This window comes from Epinephelus moara, chromosome 19, assembly GCF_006386435.1.
Source record: "Epinephelus moara isolate mb chromosome 19, YSFRI_EMoa_1.0, whole genome shotgun sequence".
In the NCBI taxonomy this organism is placed as follows: domain Eukaryota; kingdom Metazoa; phylum Chordata; class Actinopteri; order Perciformes; family Serranidae; genus Epinephelus; species Epinephelus moara.
Window position 1 is genome coordinate 26961424 of NC_065524.1, and position 21239 is coordinate 26982662.

General features: G+C 40.8%; 1 protein-coding gene across 2 annotated transcripts in view; it reads left to right on the forward strand.

Annotated features, from left to right (window-relative positions):
- rgs7a (regulator of G protein signaling 7a) overlaps window positions 1-20807 on the forward strand; it is a 77494-nt gene extending 56687 nt beyond the window's left edge. For both annotated transcript variants that reach the window (XM_050071908.1, XM_050071909.1), the window contains exons 5-18: window positions 6656-6762; window positions 7994-8045; window positions 9012-9076; window positions 9418-9494; window positions 11116-11197; window positions 12148-12222; window positions 12382-12480; window positions 12780-12841; window positions 13477-13587; window positions 13716-13841; window positions 16090-16276; window positions 16387-16476; window positions 19663-19699; window positions 19955-20807. In XM_050071908.1, the coding sequence (XP_049927865.1) occupies window positions 6656-6762; window positions 7994-8045; window positions 9012-9076; window positions 9418-9494; window positions 11116-11197; window positions 12148-12222; window positions 12382-12480; window positions 12780-12841; window positions 13477-13587; window positions 13716-13841; window positions 16090-16276; window positions 16387-16476; window positions 19663-19683 (1154 nt within the window). In that variant the 3' untranslated portion in view covers window positions 19684-19699; window positions 19955-20807. The remainder of the gene's footprint in view (window positions 1-6655; window positions 6763-7993; window positions 8046-9011; window positions 9077-9417; window positions 9495-11115; window positions 11198-12147; window positions 12223-12381; window positions 12481-12779; window positions 12842-13476; window positions 13588-13715; window positions 13842-16089; window positions 16277-16386; window positions 16477-19662; window positions 19700-19954) is intronic.
- The last annotated feature ends 432 nt before the right edge of the window (window positions 20808-21239 follow it).

The following is a 21239-nucleotide window of genomic DNA, read 5'->3' on the forward strand; positions in this document are numbered from 1 at the left end:
TGACATACAGATATATAAAAGGTTGTACTGTCACTTCCTTAAAAAGAAGAGTGTGGATTTTTGAAATTGTGTCAGTATTCTTTCTCCAGTCTCCTCAGTAGTTCAGTTGCACACTAGTATGACTCAACTACCTCTGCTTTAGCTGATTAAAACCAGTGTTTAAACAAGTATTCTTAATTAAAAGTACTGATACAGCAAAGTACTGAAGTCATACATAAAAATGCACAGAAGTATGATCAGCTAAATTTACTTAAGGCACCAAAAATGAAAATATTTGTTTTGCAAATGGCCTCTGTGACTGATTTCTTAGTATATATGACATCACTAGGTTGCTAACATGGATGTATTCATGTGTACATTATGTTCTGACTAATTGGCCCCATACTGATAGCCACATGGTGAATGAAGCATTGAAATGTGTTACTGAAGTGCGTACCTTTAATTACCTGCTTCTTCTGTCTTGCTGTAGCTGTAGGTTGGAGAGTGTAGTTTCTTTAGCTCTGTTAGTACTTGTGCAATACTTATAATCCAATTGTTTTATGTCACTTAATCAGTCTATATTGTGCTGTTTTGCATTAAGAACCATTATATGCCCCGCAGTCCAAACACAATGGGATCACACACCTGTGTCTATTCATTACCTGATTGTGTCACATGACCATTCACCAAAATGTTAACTGCCCCCTTGTGGTGTGGCATACTAATACCCCCAAAAATATAAAGGTGTCTTTCAGAAAATTGTACAAGAGCTGTATATCCTCATATGGGGATGCAGGGTCTCAGGAGGATATCACATTTTGGGTTTACTTGACCGTGTACTTAATGGTAACTGGACCTGCACTTGTACTGCACCTTTCTAGTCATCACTCAAACCGCTTTTTACACTACGAGTCACATTCACCCAGTTTACACACACACATACCCACACTGGTGGCTGAAACTACCACACAAGGTGCCACCTTTTACTCAGTTTTTAACACACTCACACACTGATTAAACAGCCATCAGGAGCAACTTGGGGTTCAGTATCTTGCTCAAGGATACTTTGGCACGCAGACTAGAGGAGCCGAGGATTGAACTGCTGATCTTCAATTAATGGACAACCCCCTCTACCTCCTGAGCCACAGCCTCCCCATAGACCTGATGATCTCATTTGTGGAAACTTTTTTGTGCCATCAAGTGGAAGTAGAGCACAATATACTAATCCATGTAAAAAAAAAAAATTGGTGGCTATCTCTGCCAAGTCAGTCTGCAGTCAGTCCTGCCACAAAAGTGGACAAGGTCTGAAACCTGATCTCATTTTATGGTTGAAACTCATTTATTCATAATCAATAATGTTTGTAGTTTGATATGGCAACAAGTTTGACCATCTTTAGAAACAGTAACAAGCTAAGACACTGTTAATGAGGAAGTACTCATTTAAGGACATCAGGACTTTATTATTGTTTCGTTTGAAGACATTGGGACTTGATTGTTGTTGAAGTTATTTAGTGTTTTTATATTCACTGGGTCCTACTGTTCCCAAATAGCTAGGAGAAAGTAAAAGTGTATACTGAACAAAAGTTGGGATATCAAGAGGATATTTCGCAGGAGAAAGGTAGTTGATTATTAAGTCTCATCCTCATGTTGTCAAATACCAACACTTACCAACCAAAACCAAGCTGGGCTGGTGTTTTGGTCCAAATATCAACCCAAGGCATCAGTATTTGACGAACCACACGAGACTCAACAATCAACTGTCTTCCTCCAGAGTTATATACAGCAGTTTTAAGGAGCGTTTCATGGTGTAGCAGATTGAGGCTGAGCTGGTTGTAACTACTTGAGACACAGATGGGGTTGGGCCCTATTATTCCCATGATTAATTTGAGGGGTTGTGAGATGGTGAGTTAATTTTGCATTGATATTTCGGGATTTTCTTGAAACTTTGCTTTTTTCTCTTTTAAATATTGGATCGTTTTACCTCACTGGGCTTCAACCAACTATTTAAATGGAGCCGTCTAAGAAGTTTAGAGAGGAAAAATCATTCTTTGATGGAACTGCGATTACCTCATAGCGTGGGGTGGCACACAGTTATTTTTTTGTGAGGGGTCATAAACCAGAAACACTGGGAAACATTGGTTAAATCTTTAACAATTCATTGAATCTAATTAGCTTATTATGTCTTTTGATTGCAAAATCTTAAACTGAACTGTAACTAGAAATAAGCCAATGAACTAACAAAGGAATATTTGCCTGTAAAATGCATTGGAGTAGAAGCATAAGGTAACATAAAATGAAAATAATCAAGTACAAAAATTACGCTTAAGTAAAATACTTGAGTTCTTTCTATCACTGTTTAAAACAAAGCGTCTTCATCACCTCAACATTTTCAAACGGAGCGTACGGTGCAAATGATAACGATCAAAATATAACTACAAATGCGGCATCTCTTCCGTTGTCTTTAGATAAAGCTCAGCTGGAAGAGTACTCCCACACTCCACTTGGCAGGGCTCCAAACTGCTGGGTATTTGGCACAGAGCTGGTAATATGATGAAATCAAAGGGTGTTTTCCCCCTGGACTCCGAGGCCGGCCTGTCTTGACAACTTGACTAATTCCAGTCCAAGGTTTAGTCAGCTATAAAGCTTATAGAAAAGCCTACGATATGTTAAATGGAAGCCAGAAGCTCCCTTGCCACCAGGAATTGATCTTTATAGACTCTTACTAGACAAGCAACAACAAAACTATCTTGGTAAATGTTTTATTTATCCCACGTAAAACCCTCTATCACATTAGGCTAATTTGCAGTTATTCTTTTGGGTCAATCATACTGTATACTTTGTATATGCAAAAAGAAATTCAATCTTTGTACTTGCTGCTCAGCTTTATCTAATATTAGCCTTTGATGGTTTCCTAAATTTGAAATTAGCAAAATAACAGGCTCTGCATGCAGTGCGGTGTCAGGATAGATTTGGAGATCTAGAGCAATCAGTTGCTGTGATGACATTCAAAACTCTGTCTTAAAATGGAATCAGAAAAAACCTTCAGCTTCACTTAGATGAAAGCAGAGCGACTGAGCAAACAGGTGACAAAGACACTCCGTGCAAAATGAGAGTGAAGCAGCCCCGTGGTTAAAGAACAGGAGACTGTCCCACATATCATTTTTCATACTTTGCTGTCTTTACTTTCATCTGACATTCATCCCGTCTGTGATAACAATCCAGTGAATTAACATTTTGAAAAGATAATAAGTAAAAAGAGTGACTGGATTTTAGCCTTATTGAATTACCCTGGATTGCGTGGACGGATACAAAAGACGTACACAAGCCTAGTCCATCCCTGTAGGTCTGCGACAGAACTGACTTCCTTCTTCTGACTTAATAACACAACAAAATGTAATATACAGTAAATCATATATATATATACACGTGGGACAATGTAGCTGTAAGAAACTGTGCAGTGAATAAGGAGGAAGGGGTGTGTTTATAAGTAAACAGGTCTAAATAACTTATGAGTCATAATTTATTAATGAATGGAGCGCAGTCACACGCACGCACATGCATACACATCAACATCCTGACCTCTCAAAGCTGCGACAGTCACCTCAGTGCTAAAGGAAAAGCCAATCTATATTTATCTCACACACACATACACCCTGTGCTTGTGAATATGGATGTGTGTGTGTGTGTTTGAGAGCGAAGGAGTAGAGATGTGCATATTTTATAAATGCATACAGTGAGCTTCTGTTAGAGCAGTCATAACTCTGCCTATTTAAACTATGTCAAGCATTTCAACCTCTCTATCTGTCGGCTTATTAGTGTGTTAAGATCACAGTTTACTGCCAGCGTCCCCTGGGCTTTACACCAATCACTCAATGAATAATCAAATTACACGGCAGAAACAAACAGGGGCGCTACTGAATGTAACAACATATAAATAAACAGTTTGCTATACTGTTTACAGTGACCCCCAAAAAGGCGATGTTGAGAGGGAGTCGTCGACACAATATTACACATGAATAATAGATGCTGACACCATAAAGGAGGTTACAGCAGAGCAGCGGGGAATAACTGGTGGTAGATGAGACACACAGTTGATGATGATTACATGTTTTCATTATCTGATGGTTTTAAATCAAGGACAGTCAACCACGTGTAGCCGAGCTCCAGGGGGACTCAGGGTTTTCACTCCAACCAAGCACAACACCAGGTGATTTGACGGATGAGTTCCGCCTCTCCGGCTGAAGGTGGGCTAATCAGCAGGACCTCCTGCTGTGCTGTTTGGTTGGATCGGAGACCTGCCTATCCTTCTGTCAAAGCAGTGTCAGAGTCTATTAGAGCCGCAGCTTCTCACTTGGGTCCTGGTGTTCATTCTGGCCGCTTTATCAAGGATAAAATTTATACCTGGGGATGAAAGGTGAATAAAGTTAATTAGCTTGTGTGACAAAAAAGCACAGCACGCTGGCTCGGGATCTGTGATGAGGAACTATTGATTGCAGGATAATCAGAGAATCTTCTTTTAATGAAAGAGTGAGATCCCAAAGCTGGTTTATCTTTTAATGCTTCAGTATAAACTGAATACGAGTGATTAAAGAGGATAAATTATCATTTATATTAAGATAGGGCCTTATCAGCCTGATCCTCAGAGCAGGAGTTTGACATTTTTGAAAATACGCTTATGAGTTTTCTGGAGGAGTGTTAGATGATGAGATCGATACCACTCTCATATCAGTGTTAAACATAAGGCAGCAGCCAGTTAGCTTAGCTTAGCTTAGCTTAGCACAAAGACTGGAAACAGGGCGAGACAGCTAGCCTGGATCACTCATATGGTGACAAAATCCACCCAAGCTCACGAAATAACACCATTTTCTGTAACAGCTTATCCTCTTACAACCTGTTCTCATTCCCAACTTGTCAAATGCTTAGTCAGTGATCTGGGCGTCCGATACTGATGCACAAGGGCGCATTTCACAGTGGTATGATGCGCACCAAGTGGTGGCAGCTGGCAGTCTCGTCAAATACCACCTCTTTGTTAGTCTGCGTGAGATATCGATGCACAAAGGCACCTTTTGCTGTTTCAAAACACACAAACCGACAGCAGTTTGTAACATTGCCGGCAACTATGTAGGAGCATATGATGTATGTCATATGACATTACATGACCTATTTTAAGCCAAGCTGTGATGTTTTTTCTAATCATCCATTTGCTTTTGGAGCCCAGTCGCAATCCGAAGTCTTCGAAAACCGGCGCTTGGGCAGTGACTTGCGGTGTCAGACACTGACGAAAAAAGCCGTCCTTTAATGTCAGCATGACACGCAGCCAGTCGCCGTTATAGTTTAACGGTGCTTGGTGGTATCAGGGGAAAATGCGGCAGGACAAGAACGAAAGTTAAGGTGGCAAAAGTCCGAGTAGGGCAGGTGGGAGGAGTTGTGGATGGGTCCAATAAACACCGACTTTCACCCAGGAGAAAGGTATTTGCGTCCCATAAGATTATAAAGCCGGGGGCGTCTGTAGCTTAGTGGATAGTGCCAGTGCCCCATGTATGCGCTGCCTTGCCGCTACGCGCCATCATCCCAAAAAAGACTGTATGCATGTAACTAGCAGCAACATTACATTTCCTTTGAAAACACAACTGTGTTTTGAAAAGACATGATGCATATGATAAGCATAAATTGACACACCATCCCAGAATGTCACAGTAGGGTAGCTAGCACATCATATTTGCATGTTTGATGAGTTAGGATGAAAATACATTGCCTCTTAAGGAGGCGATCCCAGCTGACAATGGGCAGGAGGCAGAGTACAACCTGGATAGATTCCAATACCGGTCTGACACATAGAGACACACAACCATTCACACTCATATTCCCACTGACCCCATGCCTACAGGCAATTTAAATTCACCAAATATCCTAATCTGCATCTCTTTGAACTGTGGACGGAAGCCGGAGAACATGGAGAAAACCCATGCTGACACGGAGACGACATGCAGACTCCACACAGAAGGGCCCCAGCCTGTCAGGGGGTTAAACCAACAACCCTCTAGCTGGGCTGGTGTTGCAGTGCTAACCACTGCCACTGCATAACTGTGCCGCCCACAAAATAACACAATATCTCTAATTTGCCTACAAAAACAACTTGATGTTGTGTCTTCCCCCACCAAATAAGAGAATAGTAAGTTGTCAGTCTGTTCCTTTCAACCTGAAAATACCAAAATATTACTAGAAAAATGACGTGCAAATTCTTTTAAGGCCTGAGATGAATTACAAATTTAGAATTCCACTTTGAAAGTTCACTTCAGAGCACAGTGGCCATATAACATCTGCACAGCGGTTGACAGTGTTGACACCACCTTTCTACCCACAGCTATTTCACTGAACACACTCCCAAAACATGCTGAAACGTGTGAATGTTTTAAATACAGGAAAGTAAAGTTGTGGGGAAACTTCTAGCTCACGTGGCAGAGCGTGCGCCCCATGTAGGCCGAGTCATTTACTTCGTGTCATCCTCTCTCCCCTTTCCTGTCACTCTCCAGCTGCTCTGTAATACAGGCAATAAAAGCTCTAAAATAAGAAGTGTAGTTGTATGTGTTGTTGTACAATATAACCTGGGAAACTGACACAAATGATACAAGTACACTGAGTTTTAAATGTACTATTTGTCTGTGTTTTCTCCCAGTGGAGGCTCTTCACCTAGGAACTCTGATGGCTGCACATGGTTACTTCTTCCCCATCTCAGACCACGTCCTCACTCTCAAAGACGATGGCACTTTCTATAGGTTTCAGGTAAGAATGATAATGCTTGGATTCTTATTTGTGTTGAAGGGTCTTATCATATCTCTATTAGTCTTTAGATATCTGTGGAAATATTTAAAAATGACTGAAGGGGAAACACTTCACATGGGATCATTTTTTAAACAGGCCATACCACGTGTTATGTCATCAAATGAACTGTAGAGAAAGTTTTGAGTTTAAGAGTGCAGAGTCATGTGGTATGCTGCAGGAGATTTTTGGGACTGAAGTATCACATGAGCACTCACAGGTGTGTTAAATATACATGTGTCACATAACTAATTATCACAGTTTTTCTTATTTCAATATATTTTCTTTTACCTTCTTCAAAAGATAACTTTCAATTCATCCAAAAAGCATAATAAATCTACACAAAATAACGCAGATCAAATAACAAAGCGAACCAGAAGAAGCCACGGGCGAAATGCGTTGTTGGCTCTTAATAAAATCACTGTAATTCAGTTCAGTGTGTGGTGGTTTATGTTCATGATTTTATCTGAGATGCTCCTGCGGGCCGACCAGCACCTGATCCTCGAGACTGGCTGTGCAGAGGGAGTTCTCTTTACTCCTACTGTAAACTGTATTGTCATTTCTACATAAAACATCTGAAGCTCATTCTTCGCTGTTGAAAATAAAGAACAAAAATCACTTCACACACGAGAAGAGCCACAATCATCATAAATCTGTTGAAGTGCCTCTGTGTGATGTGCCGGAGTCAGAACGTTGATTAGGAGTTGCTGTGTTTCATAATTCTTACAGTCCCTGAAAAAAAAAAAACATCACTCTGAATGTCAATAGTGAGATTGACAGTTTTAGTGATTTTGCACCCTGCGAGCTCCCCCAAGTGTGCGGCACAGAGCTAACCAAAGTAGATCAATGCCTAAGGCTGTTTGTGTTAGTAGCCGGCTTCACTTTGCACTTTACGTGCAATCGGTTTCCATCTGAAGCCAGTCCAGTCCATACAGCGCTGCCCCGAGGAGGGTCAAGATTCATGCTGGTGTCTGCTCTCAGCGCTCACTGAAAGGAGCTTATGTGCTTTAGACGTTATGCCGAGCCCATTATACAACAAAATGTTTTATTGTGACAGATGCGGGGCTGCGACTGCGTGCCCACCTCGCATTACAGGGCACACTTTGATCCAAAACGCCATGTGGTTCGCTGTACACTGTCAAAGATTTAAGGTTTCTCTTGGTTTTGTTTCCTAATGACCTGTTTTTCCCTTCAGACTCCATACTTTTGGCCATCAAACTGCTGGGAACCAGAAAACACAGACTATGGTGAGAGTGCTGTTCTCTTATACTCTAATGCCTGCGTTGTGCAGAGTGCAGTATGAGCAGGCTAAAACTGCAGAATGCTGTGTAGTGCATTTGTCCAGTAGATATGTTATTACTGCAAGTGTTACTAAAATTTCAAAAGATGAAACGTAGATGATGCAACTGCAGGGTGGTAGGTAGAAACACGAAATCACCTTTCGTTTTAGCTGCCTGGCCCACAGTCAAAAACGGTTATAGTGCACTTGGCATGCAATAACTCCTATTTCTATTTTATATATTTATATATTCAGCATCTTGCAACCTCAGTCGATTGCCTGAGGCATTCTCTCTGACTGATGCAGACAGATTACATTTAAGGAAACCAGGGATGTGTTTGCATGCCCGTGCACCTGTTGTGCACATTTGGCTCAAGGTTTTAACGGCGATACAGGGATGAGCTTTTCATTGTTTACAGCGGAGTGGAGTGCAGATAAACACTTCATAATGCCAAAAATGGTTTGAGAGAATAGCCGCAGCCTTGCAGGTCTTTCATTTGTTGTGTGAGTTGTAGGAGAAGGATGTGGCTAATGCTCGCCGTGGGAATAATCCCGTGAGCGTCAGGGGAAGTTAGAGCGTCTCAGATGAAGCAACTGATTCACATGAATGATGCCCCTTAATGAAAACAGCGTAATGGCATAATGAAGCCTCCACATAATGGTCAGTTAACAAAGGGATGAAGGGATGATGATAGTACAGGAAGACATCAAAAGTCAGGCGCGCGCGCACACACACACACACACACACAGAAGCACACACTGTAACAGACGCTCAGACACCATGCACAGCCAATGACCTTTGTGATTTGCAGGCCAGTTTAAATGTGCAGTTGAGAGGATTAAATGAGTAAACGCAGGGCCACTTAAGGCTGTTAAAACCAAGCTGAAATCCCGTTCTCCCTCTGTTACGGATCTCTCTGTCTCTGTCTCTCAGCTGTTTACCTCTGCAAAAGAACAATGCAAAATAAAGCACGTCTGGAGCTTGCAGACTATGAAGCGGTAAGTGATAGAGGCCTTTTAGTGTCAGTGCTCCTCTCTTCACATATCTGTTCTGCTTTCGGCTCTCAGCCTTTATCTCTTGCCTTTTTTTGTTCATGCTGACACTGAAAACATTTGTTATTTTTGTGTGCCACTGCATCATTTGTAACTTTCCTTTTTCACCAAAGCTATTAAATGAATCACCTGGTTAGTTAAACTCAGGGTGTGTTTTTTTGCTTTTGGGATCATTAAAGATGGTATCCAGCCGTGCACTGTACACATCATGTGCAGTAAACATAATCAGCCCAGATCCCTCAAAAGCCTTTCTTTCCCCACCTTATTGTTCTTTGTTTTACTTGCAGGAGAGCTTAGCAAGGCTACAGAGAGCTTTCGCCAGGAAATGGGAGTTCATTTTTATGCAAGCAGAAGCACAAGCGAAGTAGGTTTCTATAAGACCCACACACACACTGAGCCATTATGAGCGAGTCCCCTTACACCCTCATTCTGACATGATTTAAAGAAACACTTCATCTGCAAAATGGTCATTTGCATATCAGCTTCTCACTGTGTGTTACCTTGAATTCGTAAAGTGAAAGGACAATCCAAAAAAAGCAAACATTCTTCATGAATTAAAATAAGCGAAGGCCACATTAAACGTCAGAACGATATCAAAACACCTGTTTAAAACCTCTCACACAAATCATGCAGTGTAATCCAAGTCCCATTTATCAAGTCGTATGTTCAGTACTTCCCAAACACGTGCATTTTTGCTTAAACATTACAATTTAAAACACACCACTCAAAACAGTCTCATGCACGGCCAAGGACTGTAGCATGCCTGGGCAAGCGTGTGCGTTTGAACTCTATTGAAGCGGAGCTAATATGCACACGCATGCCTAGGCACACTCAGAGTGCGCTTCCCGTAGGCGGAAATGTTTTAAATTGTAATGTTTTACCGAAAATGAGTATGTTACAGGGTAAATGAGACTTTGATTATACTGCCCGAGCTGCGTGAGAGTTTGTTATCAGATGTTTTGATGCAGTTATGCCAGCGCCAGGCTGTGGCATAGGCAGTGAGGGCGAATCTTGAGGGCGCTGTCATCCATGGGGCGGAGATGCCACAAGTGGGGGAAGGAAATAAATCAAAATGTTTATCTTTTACTATTTTGTACTAAAACTATTACTACTATTATTTTGAAATATTACATAAGGCCACAACAACATAACTACAAAGCAAAGCTTAGGGTTCCTGCTGCTCCCCAGCCCCTGTCCTCAGCTCACCACTTCCACCTGCTCCCTGGGGGAGATGGGCGAGTTATCTGACGTCACATGGACCCCGAAACATGCTGTATCGTCATCACGTCAAATGACAAAAGCTTTCTGGTGCCCACTCAGCTCACTACACTACTGAAAGGAGTGCATGTGGACAAAAAGAACATGAAATCGGCAGGAGGAGAGCTGGTTTTTCATGCGAAAGAAGGTTATGTTAAAGGTTGTTTCATGAATGTGTATTATTGAATTTGTGCTCATTCAAAGGTCGTGTAGTGAAGGACTGAATGACTTTAAAACTGTTCAGTTATTTTTGTCTATAGTGTAGATTTCTGCATTTACCTGGCACATAAGAAGAATAAACCACTCCAGAAAACAGCAGAAACGCCAATATAAAAACATCGATATCGGCTACTGGCGAAATTGTAATTTCAAACATTCATCTCATTCAAACATTCATATCAGCTCAGGGGCGCTGGGGGGAGGCTCGCCTAGGGCACCACATGTGCGAGGGCTGCAACTGAGTTTTGCTGTTAATAAATGTGGCCCCCAGTGACTTCAATTCATGACGAACATTCACCTTTTTTGGATTTTTCATTCACGGTGGAGGCATCATATATTCAATTTAACACACAGTGATAAATTGATATAAAAATGGTAATTCTGCAGGTGAAGTATTCCTTTAGCTTTACTCCAACATCCCTGTATTTACCAGCGCACGATTACAGATGGTAGGTGTGTTTGAATAAGCTGCATGTTCTGTTTTCTGAACTCCCTTCTCTCCCCCTCAGAGTGGATAAGAAAAGAGACAAAATTGAGAGGAAAATTCTCGACAGTCAGGAAAGAGCATTCTGGGACGTGCACAGACCAGTGGTGAGTGAAATTACTGATGTTGTCGTCACCTTTGCTGCTGCCGATATCATTGCCGACATTATCAACATCATCTTAATTGTTCCTGCAAAAGTGAGGGATATTGGGAAAATAATTTCACACTGATCACTCTCTACCACACACACACACATTCAAAATTACATACTGCTGATATGGTATATCATTTACGCTCTCTGGGTTATTTTAATCCAGGCAGTAGAGGTGCATCAAGATGTGTGACAAAGAAATGATGTTTTTAATGTCACTTCATGTGATTTACACATAAACTACACAGTATAGGAATGGTGTAAAGAGGTGAGAACGCTGTAAACCATCCATCGTGCATTCCCCTGCCTTACACATGAAATACCACATCAATAACTGTCACAACACATCGCCTTCACTGCTGCTCTCTACCTTGTTCATACACACTTGCTAAGCATTAGCATTTATTTTCCCCCTGAGGTTAAAGGGTCTCCTCTGCTGTATTTCTCTGAAAGCCGCTGCTCCATGCTTAATTGGAAAATAAGTTCAATTTATGCGTCCTTGGAGCAACATAATCAATATTAATTCAAATTTCACAGTGACGCTGTCAAGCTACTTAGCTCTGTTCTTCTGGAAGAGACCTAGATTAGACCACTTGTTCAATCAGCCAGAATTTGCACACTAAGACTCTGATTTCCCGCTGGTTTACTTGTTTTGCTGGAATCGGCACATTCCATGTTTAATTAACTGGCATCTGACACATTGTCCCGGAGACTTCTCAGAATCACACCCCAGCTAAGCAAATTGGATTTGATTACCTGAAACTCATAACACGGTGGCGAAATTACACCTTCGCCGTTTGTGGCGTTATTCTGGAGGGCAGAGCACAAACAGCTGAAGTTGTAATTATATTAAATTTAAGTGGAATTAACTGAATTTTCTGATTTTTCTCTTCGCTCTTCCAACAGCCTGGATGTGTGAATACAACAGAAGTTGACATAAAGAAATCGTCCAGAATGAAAAACCCCCACAAAACCAGAAAGGTACAGTATTTTCCCACTGACACGCCTTTCGTTTAAGGTCAGGCTTGATAACACAGACGTGAACAGACAGGCTTTTTGTTCCTTGCTGTGCTTGTCAGCAGCTATAAGTCCACTACTATTGAAAGTTATATTTAATTTTTTTGTTCTTTGTTGCCTCAGTCTGTGTACGGGCTGCAGAATGATATCCGTACCCACAGCCCGACTCACACCCCCGCCCCAGAGGCCAAGCAGCCTACAGAAGAAGAACTGCAGGAACAGGTTAGACCTGCAGGGAGCGCTCTCTTTAACAATATGAAGTCAATACCAGCACTTCAATTGTAATTTTAGTTCTTACTTTTGATCTGTAATTCATAGTTGCATTATTTTTTTAGTATAATTTTAATAAAAGTGTGATATGTACATAACTGAGTAAAATGAGTACAGAGTTTAAAGTGCACACAGGAAGTCAAATAATAAAAGCATCATGTGGGTGGTGTGTGAATACACTTGCAAAGTAGCAATTTCTTGTGAATTAGTGGAGACTGATGTATGCTAATTGTTCCCTGCTATGGTTTCAGATCGCCTTTTGGCAATTGCAATTAGACAGGCATCGACTGAAAATGTCCAAAGTGGCAGAGAGGTAAGCGATGTTCTTTGTGACTTTATTCAGTTTAGCCATCGATCTGTTTATTGAGCCTTTAAACGGCCTAACATGGCGTGGAATTAAGAGCTCCGATGACCTTGGAGAGTGATTGGGCACAGACAATGCCTTCAGTGGGCGTCAGTGCTGACGATACCAGATACTGGGTGGCACACAAAGTGTCTATTTGTCATTTCCTTCACTGAAAAGAGATTTCAGCATTCAACAGAGAGTTCCTAGCCTTGTGTCCAAGTACAGGGTCAGTCCCTCTCGTCTGGCTCTAACTTTATTTCAGTTTGAGGAGGATTCTACGGAAATGTAATGCATTCAGTCGAGAGCAGAAGTATTTGCCCTGTTCTGTTGAATTAAAAAGATTATTATGTCAGAGATCTAAGAAAAGTTTCCATGAAAAGAATCATTTTTTCTCAAGTGGGTGCATCACTCCTCTGTAGGATTCCACTTCCCCTTTTTTAATTAAAGCTTACAAACAGACAATGCAATTCATGGTCACTATCAGAAAGCTACGGAGCAGAACTTTACTGTATGTGATAACTAGATTATAATATAGATCAAAATTTCCACCAGTGACACATATAGCTGTCATTCATACGCTCTATTTTCTCCTCACATAACAGTTTACTGGGCTACACAGAGCAGTACGTCGAATACGACCCCTTCCTCACGCCTCCAGATCCATCCAACCCCTGGATCTCAGATGACACCACACTTTGGGAGCTTGAAGCCAGGTGGGTGTATGTCTCCAGAGGAAGAGCAATAATATATTTGGATGAATATACACAGTGGATCAGCTGATATACATTAGCTTTTTGTTGCACACTTCATTCATCAGTTGAATGCTTGTTTCCTCCTCCAGTAAGGAGCCAGGCCAGCAGAGGGTAAAGAGGTGGGCTTTCGGCATCGATGAGGTTTTCAAAGACCCGGTGGGGAGAGAGCAGTTCCTCAAGTTCCTGGAGTCTGAGTTCAGCTCAGAGAATCTCAGGTACTCACCAACATGCACACACACACACACACACACACACACACACAGAAAATATCTATAAGAACATTGAATTGCCTTGAATTCATTCCTTGTTTGCTTGATCCAACCTTAAAGCCTCAGTTTATATTTCTGACTTTATAGAGTTTAACTTCCACCCAAATAAAATTGAATTTTTTTCCACTGCTGACTGTTTTACTGCTATGTTTACCCCACAGAAGTGTTGGAATATTACCATGTAAACAGCTTTTTGATAAAGCCCATTTAAACTACTTTGTAAACATTTATTAATTAGTTTGATCTATAACAATTCACCATATTCTCTAAAATGATCATAGATTTAATTTGTAATATCATAATCTGCAAAGCAAGCTGTCAAATAAATGTAGTAAAAAGTGTATTTGCCTCTGAAATTTTGTGGACTAAAGGTATAAAGTGGCATAAAATGAAAATACTCAGGTGAAGCACCTAAAAATGTACTTAAAGTGAAAATCAACATATTTTTCCTCTTACCTGTAGTGTTGTTCATCAATCTTTATTTTTTTGGATGTTGAAGATATTGGCTGTAGAGATGTCTGCCCTCTCTCCGATATAATTTTACTAGATGGCACTCGGCTTGTGGTACAGCAATGTCTATTTCCAGAAATCATGACCCGGTTACTCAAGATAATCCACAGACCTTGTTGTGAACAGTTTCATGGAGGAACTATTTTCTTTCTACCGAAGTACACCTGCCAACATTATCACCATGCATTATCAAGCATACATCTCTCAGCTGAGCTGTAAGGTTAGCTAGCTCAATGTAACTCTTGAAATCTTCTTTCCCTCAGTGGGGTGGGTTGTAGAAGACCAGCATGGTGCGGTTGGCTGGTGTAGTTTGGTAGAAAGAACATGAAACATGAAACTCTTCATGATGAAGTCTGGGGATTATCTTGAGTAACCAGGTCATGATTTCTGTAAAGAGACATTGCTGTTGAGCTTTCCAAATGTACTTTTTGGCACTTTGAGCACCACAAGCTGAGTACCATCTAGTTTCATTGTATTGGAGAGAAGGTAGACATCTCTACATCCATCTCCAACACTCTGCAACTCACACAAAACAATCTAGACTGATAAACAGCACTACAGGTAAAATGAAAATTTGGATTGGATTAGATTTTGGGGTGAACTGTCCCTTTAAGTAAAGTACTCACTTTCTACCACTGCCTGTTAACTAACATAGCTGGTAAGATAACAAGATCCAGTCATGTGTTTTGATTTGAAATAGGAATTGTTCCTTTAACTGTAATTGCCACATGCCTAATCACACCCCTCACGGCTGCCTAAACCTTTGCTAATTGTACCCCTCAACCACAAACCGAGCCTTAAGCCTAAAATAAAGGGTTGAGTTTCATGGGAACAGCTTTTTGTTCCCACATGGGTCCCCACAATGTGACTGTGTGAACAGATATTTGTCTCCACAACGTGATTAATACGAGCACACACAAACACATAAATGAACTCTATTTGAAACACTCACAGAAACATACAGTATATGCATTCCCACTGTATATGCCCATATGGTTACACTGGAATAACTGAACATCAGTTTTATGTGTTTCTCTTATGATGACACCCACGATCAGTAATATCTCACATAATTCTGAGAAGGTAACACCTATCACTGTTATTACCAGGGTCACTGCGTCTTCCACATATAAGGAGTAACCTACAGTAAGACGGTTTAATCAAAGCAGGGAGAGCTGGTGGATGCAGCTTCCTCTTTTTTTTTCTTTCTTTTTTTTTGTAAATATGCACCAAATGTAGCTGTGGCTAGAATAACACAGGTGGGCAGGAATATTATGCTAATCGGTTTATTCATGGTAACAGGAATACTGCAGAGTATCAAAGATGCATGCAAACAGCTAAATATGAATAGAGCAACCACTGTGCAGGATAGCTCCCCTGCTCCCTCTGATGGTACATGCCTGTATTGTCTCTGCCCAAAGCTGATAATGTGGTCAGATTAATTGAATTACATTTTAATATCTCAACCAGTTGAGCATCGTTTTAACTCTCCTGTTATTGGATGGAAGCATGGAGGAGGCATGCTTCTATTAATTTAATATGTGTAAAATGGAAAGGGATGAAAAGTAATTAATGAATTATTATGTGAGATTTTTTTTCTCTTAAAATGAGTTTACATAGTTTGATATTACTTGTGCAGCTTCTGATTTGTGCTGTATTAATTACCGTTACCTTTGGCCTGTAGGTTCTGGCTAGCGGTCCAGGAACTAAAGAAGCGTCCCATCAGAGAAGTTCCAACCCGGGTTCAGGAGATCTGGCAGGAGTTTCTGGCCCCCGGAGCGCCCAGTGCCATCAACGTGGACTCCAAGAGCTACGACAAAACCACCCAGAATGTCAAAGATCCTGGTCGCTACGCTTTTGAGGATGCACAGGTGCATAAAATACAAATACATTAAATCACATCAATAGCTAATTTCTGGCTTATGTACATTTTTACACCAAGCATTATACATTATTGCCCCATTATCTGTTTCTCCAACAGGAACACATCTACAAGTTGATGAAGAGTGATTCTTACAGCCGTTTCATCCGCTCCAGTGCCTACCAGGAGTTATTACAGGCCAAGAAGAAGGTACAAAGCACAAAACAGTGGATAAACATTTAAATATGAAATAGGATGAAATACAGAGAACTGCATGCAGATGACAGTGCATGCTTACAACATGTGTTGCTGTTTGCACATACACCCACTCTGAAACCTGCCACTGAAACCTGCCCTCCTGGCACCCACACTCACACCTTTTCAGAGTCTGTTAAATCACACTTTAAGCCTATTCCCAGCAATCCGTTCACGTACAAAACAAGTGTGCAAATTTAGTTGCTGTTGCACTCACCTGTAGTGACATATATTCTGCTGCAGGGGCAAGGGTGCTATAATTCAGCTCAGTAAGTTTATACAGATATTTCTGACCACTAAGGAGCAGAAAACCATTGTCGATTAACAACATGAGCATCCCAATGGAGATGTGTTTCTGTTCCTTTTACTTGTGGTTTGATCACCAGTAACTCATAAACGAAAGCTGGTTTGTCAAAAAAACAACAACAATATATATATATATAAACCAAGATTCTGTTACAGCATTGCCCTTTTTACGCCCAAAATGTTTTTAGAAACATGATTTAGTTCAGCTGTAATACAAGAGCTTGTGAACTGCCATCATACTGTATTCTTTATTGTAAAAGCGGATGCTGAATATACTTCACTCAAACAGTAAAACAAAAGGGGGGATTGCACTTGTGCATCAGCTCTATGCACAGCCTTTGAGCATTTATACTTGTGCAGCTGTGTGTGTCTGTGTCAGTCTGCAGTTACACCTCCAAACCACTGGGCGGCGGCAGAGGTTTCTGTGAAGTGCTGTAAAGTTTAGTTAATTCAAAACACACATTAAACATGGCTTCATAGCGACAATTTCAAACACAAGTAGTTATCTGGACACATTTTCCCCAGAAATACAACATGCTAACGTTATTAGCACAAACCTATGGCATTTTACATTGTATAAGTTAGTCTAGCAGGTAGCGAAATTCTTCCCTTCTCATATGAAGCCAGGGACAGCAGCAACATGTAACTAAGGTAACATTACGAAATTCGGCTCCTTTACAACTCACAAAGTTCACCACCAAGACAACTGTCTTTTGCTAAACACGTCTTCCAAATAAATACAACATGCTAATGTTTTTAGCACAAGCCTATGGCATTTTACATTGTATAAATTAGCCTAGAGGTTAGCGGACATTCCCTCTTCTCATATGAAACCAGGGACAACAGCAACATTTAACAAAGGTAACGTTAAAAAATTCGGCTCCATTACTCCTCACAAAGTTCACTCACAACACATTCTCCAAACAAATACAACATGCTAACGTTATTAGCACAAGCCTATGGCATTTTACATTGTAAAAATTAGCCTAGCAGCTAGCGAAATTCTCCCCTTCTCATATGAAGCCAGGGACAATAGCAACATTTAGCAAAGGTAACGTTACAAAATTCAGCTCCATTACAACTCACAAAGTTCACCGACAAAACAACTGTCTTATATTAAACACGTTTTCCGAGCAAATACAACATGCTAACGTTATTAGCACAAGCCTATGGCATTTTACATTGTATAACGTAGCCTAGCAACGAGCAGAGATTTCCTCCATTCACATGAAGCCAGGATAAATCACACCAAGACATAAAATGCTATTTTGTGGAGGCTTTGTTGTCTTCACAAATTATTGTTTCTTATCTGTGGAATTAAAGTAAATAAAAGCTTTGTTTCCACTGAGGGAAATGGTTTCAGCTAACTGGGAAGTGTAGTACCATTTCTGCAGAGATGCACATCAGGCAGAAACATACTTTAGCTTACCGTTTAACTGTAACACGACATCATCTGTTACCAGCCAGCCGCCATATTGTTTCCTGCATCAAAGAATTCAGGTGCTGTGCAGTGCATTCTGGTAGTTTTCTACCTCCTGAGCGAAAGCAAATGCCATGGTGTTTTTCTCTGTTTTGCTTGAACATGTGGCAGCAATTTCAAAAGTATTTCCATCACTCTACTGCATAGACAGCCCAGTTTTGTGGAAAGACCATCTTTCCAGCAGTGAAAAACTTCTTTAACACAGGGAAGAAAAAGAACATGTCAAACACCCGCATGTGAGCAATACCAATGAGGGGCAGAGAGAGAGAGTAAAACATATTAACAGAGTCTGCGTCAGCTGTGCATGATGGACTAGCCGATCAGGGTATTGGGTTTGCAGAAACCATCGTGAATAGCAGGGACACAGAGGCTGTCATAACATGATGAATAATTAAGAATCACACAGGTGTATAGAGTGTGCCAGGGCTGACGTCAAAACCCAGAAGTTTAGCATCGCGCTTTTTGCATTGCGTTTTGGATTATGTCAGAAAATAAGCTCTGTGGCTAACACAAGTTTATGATACTTACAGGTTTTGTTCAGCGAGATAATCTTCACATATGAACACCTTTCATACCGCATTTGAAGCTTAAATGCGATCGCCAGAAGTAAAAAGCTAACGTTAGGCTTTAACGGACTACATGACTACTCCACGGTCGCATGACTCTTGACGTCACCGCCACTAAGCTTTCAACTGATTTCGGCCGCTTTATTTTAAAAACATTGTATAATGGGGAAATCGGACTGTTTAAGCTAAATAAGAAGCTGTAATGGCGGACTGCCAGCACTTTCGCCTGTTCGGGGGTGATGACGTTTAATGTCCCCGACAGGGTTTGTAGTCGTATTGAGCAACTTGTTAGCAACCTAGCCTTTTTTGCGACACGTAAAAGCTTCAAAATTCACAAGTAGGGTATTTACTGACGTGTTTTATGTCATAGAACATAACCTGAAACTCGCTTAAGCTTTTGTTAACCACAGACCTTATTCGAGGCATTTTACCAAAATCCCATTCAGAAAACGTATTGACTTTTAGACGAGAGAACCCGAAGTGCTAAAAGCGCTAACGGAGTTCCGGGTTTACTGGCACACTCTATTTATGTGTTTAAAACCTGCTCTGTCTCACGCCTCCTGCACTCTTCTGCTTGTCAATTTGGCAAAGAAGATTTTAGGATTATAGTTCAGGGTTGTTTTTTAACAAATTATGTGAATGCAATACACATTTTTAAGATAGGCTGAACAAAAAGTGCAGTTCTTATCTATCTGGGTTGCAAACTGTTACTCTCTACGTGTTATAATTTATATAATCCACTGCACAGTAAAATTGATTTACTTAATGTGTCCTTTTTTATCCCTACAGAAAAGTAAGAATTTGTTCTGATGGCTCTTGCTTCCAGGTAATGTCCAATACAAAATTATACATACTGTACAGTGTCATGTAGTTGCTGTATTGTCAGTGATACTACCAGTAACTGTAGATATGTTATGATAGACACACTTATTAGCACCTTTATAGGTTCTATGTATACATACTATATGTAATGTCATGTCCATGGTTGCTCATATTGTCATTGACATGTATTTATTCTCTCTCATTCACATTTACATATTGACCTCATTCTCATTTCCACCTGTCTGCTCTCTCTGCACAGGGGAAACCACTAGCATCCAAGAGGCTGACCAGTCGTGTGCCATCATGCTAAAATCAATGCCATCTCTCTCTCTCTCTCTCTGGGACATGGAGAGGGAGGGGACCATCTCATCTCTTCGTCATCATTGTCTGTCCATCCGCTCTTGGCTCAGCCGGGCGATGAGCCGGACCGTCTGTTCGTCTGTTGTCCACCGGATGTTGCATGTCCATGGAGAGGATGTTCCTTCTTCTCTCTCCTCTTACAGTACCTGATATATTTCCAGTATTCTCAGACAAGAGAGGCACTGCTGGACTCGTGAGGACACTGACAGACTGGACGAAATGAAAAATGTCATTGATGGAAATTAAATCCAGTGTTCCAGTTCTTACCATCGTAACTGCTGGGATTGGAGCCCCCTCTCTCACTTCCAGCGGAAACAAATGATGTCAGAGAGAAAAAAAATAAAATAAAAAAAAAACACATAGAAAAAAATATATAATGACAGCTTAAACGGATAACTCTAACCAATGTCATCGCTTTACATGATCTGAGGTCACAGATACTTTGTCATGCTATGGGAAGTGTTGTGCAGAATGAATATACAATATATATACATATATATATTATTATTATTATTATTATTATGATTATTTATTGTGCATTTATTTTGCTTTGCATTATTTTATTGCACTACAATAATTAGCACATATGGTTTTCATTGCACTTGTAAAGTCACATTCAAATCTACAAAAATGCTGTCTCCTGTCTTATGTAGAACATAATTCTTTGTTATTCTCTCCTGCATTTATTTTTATACCATATTTAAAGACACTTTTACTTACTTGTATTATTAAAGTTGGCCCTCTATCTGTTACGTCGGCTGGGTCTGGATTTTTTCTAACCTTCTGAACACACAGTGCCGCTTTAGCAATGAAGACTAGTGTAGGATTCATTCTGCAGGGTTTAAAGAATCAGATAACAGTGGTTGAATAATGCACTTTTGCTTTCTGCCACTAGAGGGTGTTAAATTATTTCCTACAGCAGGGATCTGCCTCCTTTCAGCAACCAGCTCCTCCTCGACACAGATCAGCAAAATGCACCACAGTACTCTTCAGACAAATGAAGTTTTGTCATGCAAAAGTGTCATCATCCTCTGGTCTGCTGAAGGGGTTATTGTTCAGACAGTACCCGTCTGAGGTTTTTCAGGGTCTGTTGATGTTTCCTCTCTTTGATGGCAGAAGTGACATCCCGTGTTTTCAGTCTCTGTGCCCAGTGGTCAGCTCAGCCAGAGCCACAGAACAGACAA